General features: G+C 48.2%; 1 protein-coding gene across 1 annotated transcript; it reads right to left on the reverse strand.

The window, feature by feature from the left end:
* Nucleotides 1-2070: 2070 nt before the first annotated feature.
* LOC137309299 (venom prothrombin activator hopsarin-D-like) lies at nt 2071-11071 on the reverse strand. Its single transcript, XM_067977558.1, has 3 exons — nt 10904-11071; nt 10642-10802; nt 2071-2190 (listed from the first exon to the last, which is right to left on the reverse strand). Exons 1-3 carry the CDS (start codon nt 10962-10964, stop codon nt 2071-2073), a joined length of 342 nt encoding a protein of 113 aa, XP_067833659.1. The 5' UTR covers nt 10965-11071.
* Between the last annotated feature and the right edge of the window lie 517 nt (nt 11072-11588).

Consider the following 11588-nt stretch of genomic DNA (forward strand, 5'->3'; position numbering starts at 1 on the left):
TTAGGGTTAGGAGTTGGGGTTAGGGTTAGGTGTTGTGGTGGACATTAGAGTGTTAAGGTTAGGGCGTTATGATTAGGGCATTAAGGTTAGAGTGTTAGTGCTTAGGGTGTCAGTAGTTAGGGTTAGGGTCAGAATCCTCTGTTGTCAGTAGTTAGGGTTAGGGTCAGAAACCGCTGTTGTCAGTAGTTAGGGTTAGGCTCAGAAACCGCTGTTGTCAGTAGTTAGGGTTAGGGTCAGAAACCGCTGTTGTCAGTAGTTAGGGTTAGGGTCAGAAACCGCTGTTGTCAGTAGTTAGGGTTAGGGTCAGAATCCTCTGTTGTCAGTAGTTAGGGTTAGGGTCAGAATCCTCTGTTGTCAGTAGTTAGGGTTAGGGTTAGGGTCAGAATCCTCTGTTGTCAGTAGTTAGGGTTAGGGTCAGAAACCGCTGTTGTCAGTAGTTAGGGTTAGGGTCAGAAACCACTGTTGTCAGTAGTTAGGGTTAGGGTCAGAAACCACTGTTGTCAGTAGTTAGGGTTAGGGTCAGAATCCTCTGTTGTCAGTAGTTAGGGTTAGGGTTAGGGTCAGAATCCTCTGTTGTCAGTAGTTAGGGTTAGGGTCAGAATCCTCTGTTGTCAGTAGTTAGGGTTAGGGTCAGAAACCGCTGTTGTCAGTAGTTAGGGTTAGGGTCAGAATCCTCTGTTGTCAGTAGTTAGGGTTAGGGTCAGAATCCTCTGTTGTCAGTAGTTAGGGTTAGGGTCAGAATCCTCTGTTGTCAGTAGTTAGGGTTAGGGTCAGAAACCGCTGTTGTCAGTAGTTAGGGTTAGGGTCAGAATCCTCTGTTGTCAGTAGTTAGGGTTAGGGTCAGAATCCTCTGTTGTCAGTAGTTAGGGTTAGGGTCAGAATCCTCTGTTGTCAGTAGTTAGGGTTAGGGTTAGGGTCAGAATCCTCTGTTGTCAGTAGTTAGGGTTAGGGTCAGAAACCGCTGTTGTCAGTAGTTAGGGTTAGGGTCAGAAACCACTGTTGTCAGTAGTTAGGGTTAGGGTCAGAAACCACTGTTGTCAGTAGTTAGGGTTAGGGTCAGAATCCTCTGTTGTCAGTAGTTAGGGTTAGGGTTAGGGTCAGAATCCTCTGTTGTCAGTAGTTAGGGTTAGGGTCAGAATCCTCTGTTGTCAGTAGTTAGGGTTAGGGTCAGAAACCGCTGTTGTCAGTAGTTAGGGTTAGGGTCAGAATCCTCTGTTGTCAGTAGTTAGGGTTAGGGTCAGAATCCTCTGTTGTCAGTAGTTAGGGTTAGGGTCAGAATCCTCTGTTGTCAGTAGTTAGGGTTAGGGTCAGAATCCTCTGTTGTCAGTAGTTAGGGTTAGGGTCAGAAACCGCTGTTGTCAGTTGCACCACCCTTTTACATATTTCCCCGGTTTATGTTCCAACTTTTGCAGTCGGACTGTCGATTGGATTTAGTGTGAGTGGGGGTGTTGTTGTGGCACTGGAGTGGGGGGAAAATCTGAAAATTGGCAACATTGGCTGGGAATTTCCTTGGAGCTGTAACTTTGCCGGAAGTATGTTGGAAATCCCGAGATCGGGAGCAGGAGCAACTTCAAGGAAATTCACAGCTAATATATTTTCAGGTCTCAATGATAAGAAGGAGCCATTTTAGAATCATAGAATCATTCAGTACAGGAGGCCATTCGGCCCATCATGCCAGTGCTGGCTCTTCAAAAGACCGATCCAAATAGTCCCATTCCCCTGCTCTTTCCCTTCAAGTATTTATCCAATTTCCTTTTGAAAGTTACTATTGAATCTGCTTCCACCACCCTCTCAGGCAGAGCATTCCAGATCATCACAACTCGCTGCGTAAAAAAAATTCTCCTCATCTCCCCTCTGGTTCTTTTGCAAATTATCTTAAATCTGTGTCCTCTGGTTACCGACCCTCCTGCCACGCAGTTGCTCCCTATTTACTCGATCAAAACCCTTCATAATTTTGAACACCTCTATTAAATCTCCCCTCGACCTTCTCTGTTCCAAGGAGAACAATCTCAGCTTCTCCAGTCTCTCCACATAACTGAAGTCCCTCCTCCCTGGTACCATTCTAGTAAATCACTTCTGCACCCTCTCTAAGGCCTTCACATCCTTCTTAGTCATCAACACTTTTAGTGTGAAGTCTCGATGAGTTAAGTAAATAAGTGACTCACCATTGTAAGTTTTCCAGAACGTCCACTAAAGAAAGAAAACAGAACGTTACAATGTGTAATCTTGGTGAATTGTTTCGGAACAAGTATCAATGCCATATGATCCACATTTCTTTCTATACACCAGACTCGGTCGGTAGTGTTCACCAACAAACACTTTATCATAGCTCGGTGGTGTTACTTCCGCCTCTGGATCAGAAGGTTGTAGGTTCACATCCCACTCCAGACTTGAGCACAAAACCTAGGCTGACACTCCAGTGCAGTACTGAGGGAGTGCTGCACTGTCGGAGCTGCCGTCTTTCAGATGTGACATTAAACCGAAGCCCCGTCTGCCCTCTCAGGCGGACATAAAACATCCCAGGGCACTATTTGAAGAAGAGCAGAGGAGTTCTCCCCATTGTCCTAGGGCCAATATTTATCCCTCAACCAACGTCACTAAAACAGATGATCTCGCCTTTATCACACTGCTGTTGTGGGACCTTGCTGCATTTCCCTTTAAAAGTAATGAATTAGCTGTGAAGCACTTTGGGCCATCCTGAGGATGTGAAAGGTGTTATTTAGTTTGCCCTTTCCTTTCTTGCGCTGGATGTGTTAGCCTAGATTAGGTGATGGAGTCCTGGAGTAGGGACTTGAACCCATGACCTTCTGACTCAGAGGCAGCGATGCTCCCACCGAGCCAAGCTGACATCTAAACTGGTGGGTGAGCACGCATGTACTGCAATCCCCATCTCCACCTCCCTCTCCTACAGCTTACACTTTGCACTGGCTCTGCTCGGTGGAGAAGCTGCCCGAATGGTACCAATCAGGTTGTTGAAAGCCCCGAGAGCTACTGTCTTATGGCAGTCCCCAAACAATTGGAGGCTGCAGGAGATTAGACCTTAACTCACCGCTGACCCAGGCTTCATGGCTGTATCTCCCTGCACTTTGTGAAAGTGCATGCGTCTATAAGTAAAGGTCGTTTCACACTGGGGCGGCTTGAAAAGCTTCAGTCCAGTGTGAATGGAGTGTTGACCTGTGAGGGGGGAGGGCTGTGTACTGATCTGCTCATATTCAACACACTTATATGGACGTCTTCCCTGTAAGAAGCCAGTGATTGCATGAAAACTGTGAACGTGGAACAAAGAGTGAGGAGAGTAAATACACACTAAATTGTAAAACTCTGAAAGGAGGTTCACAGACACAAATCTTTAAAAGTAGGAGGACAAGTTAATAAAGGCAATGGGATCCAAGGTTTTATAAATAGGGAGATAGAGTACAAAAGCAGAGAGGTCATTCTAAACCGAGTCATATCATTGATTGGACCACAATTTGAATATTAGGGTGGATTTTGCTCTTGCAGTACTTCCTGCGAGCCGGTTGGGTGGAGCTAATGGGAGAAGTAGCCGGGACCTTCACCTCACTGCATAAATTTCCTCCTGAGCCTCATTATATCACGGACATGCACTGGGCACATGCTGCCACACTATTGACTGCAGGAGAGCAGGTTCGGGCACTACTGGGGCCTTAAGGGCAGCGGCATTAAAGAGAGAGATAGAGGTGGATTTCTGCAGAGGGTGATGGAAGCTGGAATTGTATGGGATCTGTTCCCGAGGATTTGAAATTGGTGAAATCTATTTTTTGCCAGCCAGAAGCTGAGGTTTCTTGTCCCGGCCGCTCCCTGGGAGCTCCACAGGGCTGGGATGGCAGTAGTACCTCAACCTGAAATCTGGGCACTCCTGCAGGCAGCCTTCGGAGAAGAGGGGAAAGAACCAGGTGACACGTGCACACACACACACACATCCACACGCACACCCACCCACACACACACACACACACACACACACACACCTCAAAACACCCACACACCCACACACACACACCTCAAAACACCCACACACACACACACACACACACACACGCACACCCACACACACACACACACACACACACACCTCAAAACACCCACACACCCACACACGCACACCTCAAAACACACACACACACACACACCCACACACACACACACCCACCTCAAAACACCCACACACACACACACACCCCCACACACACACACATACCCACACACACACACCTCAAAACACCCACACACACACACACACACACACACACCCCCACACACACACACCTCAAAACACCCACACACACACACACACCCACACACACCCCCACACACACACACCTCAAAACACCCACACACACACACACACCCACACACACACACACACACACACCTCAAAACACCCACACACACACACGCACACCCCAAAACACACACACACACCCACACACACACACCTCAAAACACCCACACACACACACACACCCACACACACACACACACCCACACACACACCCACACCCACACACACACCTCAAAACACCCACACACACACACACACCCACACACACACCCACACACACACACCTCAAAACACCCACACGCACACACACACACCCCAAAACACACACACACGCCCACACACACACACCCCAAAACACCCACACGCACGCACACACGCACACCCCAAAACACCCACACGCACACACACACGCACACACACACACCTCAAAACACCCACACCCACACACACACACACACACCCACACGCACACCCCAAAACACCCACACGCACACCCACACGCACACACGCACACCCCAAAACACCCACACGCACACCCACACGCACACACGCACACCCCAAAACACCCACACGCACACCCACACGCACACACGCACACCCCAAAACACCCACACCCACACACACACACGCACACCCCAAAACACCCACACGCACACCCACACGCACACACACCCCAAAACACACACACACACACCCCAAAACACACACACACCCCAAAACACACACACACACACCCCAAAACACACACACATACACACCCCAAAACACACACACACACACACACCCCAAAACACACACACACACACACACACACCCCAAAACACAAACACACACACACCCCAAAACACACACACACACACCCCAAAACACACACACATACACACCCCAAAACACACACACACACACACCCCAAAACACACACACACACACACCCCAAAACACACACACACACCCCAAAACACACACACACACACACCCCAAAACACACACACACACACACACACACCTCAAAACACCCACACCCACACACACACACCTCAAAACACACACGCCCACACACACACACCTCAAAACACCCACACACACACACACACACACACACACACCTCAAAACACCCACACCCACACACGCACACCCCAAAACACACACACACGCCCACACACACACACCTCAAAACACCCACACACACACACGCACACCCCAAAACACACACACACACCCACACACACACACCTCAAAACACCCACACACACACACACACACCCACACACACACACACACCCACACACACACCCACACCCACACACACACACCTCAAAACACCCACACACACACACACACCCACACACACACACCTCAAAACACCCACACGCACACACACACACCCCAAAACACACACACACGCCCACACACACACACCCCAAAACACCCACACGCACGCACACACGCACACCCCAAAACACCCACACGCACACACACACGCACACACACACACCTCAAAACACCCACACCCACACACACACACGCACACCCACACGCACACCCCAAAACACCCACACGCACACCCACACGCACACACGCACACCCCAAAACACCCACACGCACACCCACACGCACACACGCACACCCCAAAACACCCACACGCATACCCACACGCACACACGCACACCCCAAACACCCACACCCACACCCCACACACCACACCCCCAACACCCACACCACACCCACCCACACACCCCCCCCCACACCCACACACCCACCCCACCACACACCCCCCACCCACACACACCCCCACCCCACACACACACCCCACACCCCACACACACCCCCACACCCCACACACACACACCCCCACACCCCACACACACACCCCCACACCCCCCACACACCCCACCACCCCACACACACACCCCACCCACACACACCCACCACACCACCCCACACCCACACACACACCACACACCCCCAAACACACACCCACACCACACACCCCCACACACACCACACACACCCCAAACACACACACACACCCCACACACCCACACACACCACACACACCCCCAACACACCACCCACACACACCCACACCCACACACACCCCCACACCCCCCCACACACACCCCCACACACACACACACACCCCCAAACACACACACACCCCACACCCCCCACCACCACACACACACCACCCCCACACACACCCCCCCCACACACACACCACACACCCACACCCCAAACACACACCCCCACCCCCACACACCACCACACACACCCCACACACACACACCCCACACCCCCACACACACACACCCCACACCACACACACCACACCCCACCACACACACACACACCCACACACACACACACCCCAACACCCCACACACACACCCACACACACCCCACACACACACCACCCACACCCCAAACACACACACACACACCCCAAACACACACACACACACCCCAAACACACACACACACACCCCAAACACACACACACCCCCCCCACACCCACACACACACCCCCCCCACACACCCACACCACACCCACCCCCAACACACCACACCCACCCCACACACCCCACACACCAACACCACCACACACCCACCCACACCACCACCACACACACACCACCCCCACACACACACCCCACACACCCCACCCACACCACACACACCCCAAACCACACACACCACACCCCCAAACACACACACCCCAAACACACACACACACACACACCCCCAAACCACACCACACCCACACCCACCACACACACCCCAAAACACGCACACACACACCCCAAAACACACACACACACACCCCAAAACACACACACACCCCAAAACACACACACACACCCCCCAAAACACACACACACACACCCCAAAACACACACACACACACACCCCAAAACACACACACACACACACCCCAAAACACACACACACACACACCCCAAAACACACACACACACACCTCAAAACACACACACACACACCCCAAAACACACACACACCCCAAAACACACACACACACACACACACACCCCAAAACACACACACACACACCTCAAAACACACACACACACACCCCAAAACACAAACACACACACACCCCAAAACACACACACACACACACACACACACCAAAACACAAACACACACACCCCAAAACACACACACACACACACCCCAAAACACACACACACACACTCACACCCCAAAACACACACACACACACCCCAAAACACACACACACACACACACCCCAAAACACACACACACCCCAAAACACACACACACACACACCCCAAAACACAAACACACACACACACAAAAACACACACACACACACACCCCAAAACACACACACACACCAAAACACACACACACACACCCACACACACACCCCAAAACACACACACACACACACACACACACACCAAAACACACACACACACCCCCCAAAACACACACACACACACATCACCCCAAAACACACACACACACACCCCAAAACACACACACACACACACCAAAACACACACACACACACCCCAAAACACACACACACACACACCAAAACACCCACACACACACACCAAAACACACACACACACACACCAAAACACACACACACACACACCAAAACACACACACACACACACCAAAACACACACACACACACACCAAAACACACACACACACACCCACACACACACCCCAAAACACACCCACACACACACCAAAACACACACACCCCCACACCTCAAAACACCCACACACACACCCACACACACACCCACACACCTCAAAACACCCACACACACACCCACACACACACCCACACACCCCCCCACACCTCAAAACACCCACACACACACCCACACACACACCCACACACCTCAAAACACCCACACACACACCCACACACACACCCACACACACCCCCACACCTCAAAACACCCACACACACACCCACACACACACCCACACACACACCCACACACACACCCCCAAACCCCAAAACACCCACACACATTCAAAACACACACTCTCAAAACACACGCCCCCCTCAATGCACCTGCACGCCCCTCAACACACTCCAAAACACCCACACACACCCCCTCAAAAACACAGACACACACCCACACATACACACCCCTGCACACCCACCCCACACAAACACCTCCCCACCACCCTCCCTCCCCACACCCACATGGTTTGAGAGGTGATCTGACGATGTTCATATGATGAGGGGCTGTGATAAGGTAAATGGGGAGAGTGTCTGTCTGGTTAGTGAGTCTGTAACTAGAGGGCAGGAATTAAGATCATTGCCGAAGGAATGAAGGGAGAAGTTAGCAGGTTTTTACTATTTACATGTGGTGAGGGTTGAGTAACAGGAGGCTCTACTGAGAATAGTGGGGAGGGAACAGAGTCCATGGTGGCTTTTAAAAGATAAGTGAATAAATAAACAAAAAAGAGCATTTAAAAGGACACGGGGCAAGGGCAGGAGCATGAGACTAGGGAGATGGTTCTTTCAGGGAGCTGGCACAGGCACGATGGGCTGAATGGCCCCCTCCTGTGCTGTAAAACTCTCTGATTCTAAATGAATGCAATAATGATTGGACTTTAAACCTTTTGTATACTATTGTTTCTGAGAGATTGAAAGCAGCAGAAAAGTAACGGGACGGTTTAATTATTAAAGGCAAATCGAAGATAAGGCGAGGTTAAAGAAAGATAGATTAAAACTTAAAGTATTAAAGATAGATTGATGATCATTATAGATAGATTGATGGTCATTCTCGATCGATTGATGATCATTATAAATTGATGATTATAGATTGATGATCACTATAGATAGATTGATGATCATTATAGATTGATCATTATAGATTGATCGATGATCATTATAGATTGATCATTATAGATTGATCATTATAGATTGATCGATGATCATTATAGATTGATCGATGATCATTATAGATTGATCATTATAGATTGATCATTATAGATTGATCGATGATCATTATAGATTGATCATTATAGATTGATCGATGATCATTATAGATTGATCATTATAGATTGATCATTATAGATTGATCATTATAAATTGATGATTATAGATAGATTGATGATCGTTATAGATTGATGATTATAGATAGATCATTATAGATTGATCGATGATCATGATCGATGATCATTATAGATAGATCATTATAGACTGATCGATGATCATTATAGATTGATTGATGATCACTATAGATGATGATCACTATAGATAGATTGATGATCATTCTAGATAGATCGATGATCATTCTAGATAGATTGATGATCATTCTAGATCGATGATCATTCTAGATTGATGATCATTCTAGATCAATGATCACTATAGATAGATTGATGATCATTCTAGATCGATGATCACTATAGATAGATTGATGATCATTCTAGATTGATGATCATTCTAGATAGATTGATGATCATTCTAGATCGATGATCACTCTAGATTGATGATCATTCTAGATCGATGATCATTCTAGATCGATGATCACTATAGATAGATTGATGATCATTCTAGATCGATGATCACTATAGATAGATTGATGATCATTCTCGATCGATGATCATTCTCGATTGATTGATGATCATTCTAGATTGATGATCATTCTAGATTGATGATCATTCTAGATTGATGATCATTCTCGATAGATTGATGATCATTCTAGATTGATGATCACTATAGATAGATTGATGATCATTCTCGATCGATGATCATTCTCGATAGATTGATGATCATTCTAGATTGATGATCATTCTCGATCGATGATCATTCTCGATCGATGATCATTCTCGATAGATTGATGATCATTCTAGATTGATGATCATTCTAGATCGATGATCACTATAGATAGATTGATGATCATTCTAGATTGATGATCATTCTAGATCGATGATCACTATAGATAGATTGATGATCATTCTCGATCGATGATCATTCTCGATCGATTGATGATCATTCTCGATAGGTGTAAGTTTAAGAAGTTTGTTATTAAAGATAGATTTAAGTTTAAACTTTTGTTATTAAACATGGGTTTAAGTTTAATTAAAGATTGATTTAAGTTTAAATCAATAAAGTAAAAAAGAACAAACTGACGCAGCAAAACACATCTACAAGAGCAGGAAACTCGCTGGGAGCTGCTCCCTCCCGGCGTTACTTTTTGTGAAGTGGGGAGAGCACTGAGGATCTCCCCCCGGGACCCAGCCTCTCAAGGACACTCCGCTCCCTTTCTCCACTCACCGAACGTTAACCGTGAGGTGCCTCGGTTTTACTCACCGTCTTCTCCGCATCTTCAAACACTTCGCTCGCCTCCTCGTAGTTACAGATTTCCTCCATACATTCTCGCTCCAGGTTCCCGGGCCTTAACTCCTCCAGCAGGAAATTGGCACGTTTCTGTCTGCCCAACAGTGTTCGGGCAGTGTTACTGGGGAGGAAGACTGAGAGGAGCTTTGTGTTATTACTTAAAGCCAACGTTAAGATCATCAGAGTAAATTACTAATATATTGAGAATCGGCTGTGAGCTCCCTGCAGAACAAACCTTGTTGATTTGCCTCGGAGGGAACCAGCGATGAGAGAACAAGTCCGAGAATCAAAGCCATTGTGGATAAAATCCCTGTTAAAACCCACCAGCCTCAGTCTCTCCTAAAACAGGACTGTGCAGGAAGGTTTAAAGTCCAGTGCCTTACGCTACTGGGGGCTGTTTATTTTTGCGGTCTGTCATTTTATTCAGTTGACTCACGCTGAGCCCACATTCACCACTCCAATTCTCTGAACAGGAATTCAACCCCAAATACTAAGGGGAGGTGCAGGGAATCCTCCCTCTTCCCCCAAATCTATTCAAGGTTCAGAATTGTAAATGCAGCATTGAAAGTGCTCCCCTCAGTACGGAGCTGTCTGGACAGCTGCTTGACATTGAAAACCAGAGTCCACTTTAACCCAATAGAGCCTTCCCTCCAAGCAAGGTGAAGATGTTACAAAGGACTAGACCAAGTAATGACCCCAGTATACGGGCCGCCCCGTGTGATACGTCAATGGCTTCCTCTCTGATGCCAGTTTCCCTTCTTGTTTCATGTCCTCTTCCTGCTGATCTCACTCCTCACTCCGCCCTCTGCCAACCAAACACTTCAGACTGAGATAGAGCCGAGAACAAACCGAGCAAGGGGCTGAAGTCACATAATGCTGCGACAGCTGCGGCCGAACTGAATAGAAACGGATTTTGGACT

This window comes from Heptranchias perlo, unplaced genomic scaffold (assembly GCF_035084215.1).
Source record: "Heptranchias perlo isolate sHepPer1 unplaced genomic scaffold, sHepPer1.hap1 HAP1_SCAFFOLD_1599, whole genome shotgun sequence".
NCBI lineage: Eukaryota > Metazoa > Chordata > Chondrichthyes > Hexanchiformes > Hexanchidae > Heptranchias > Heptranchias perlo.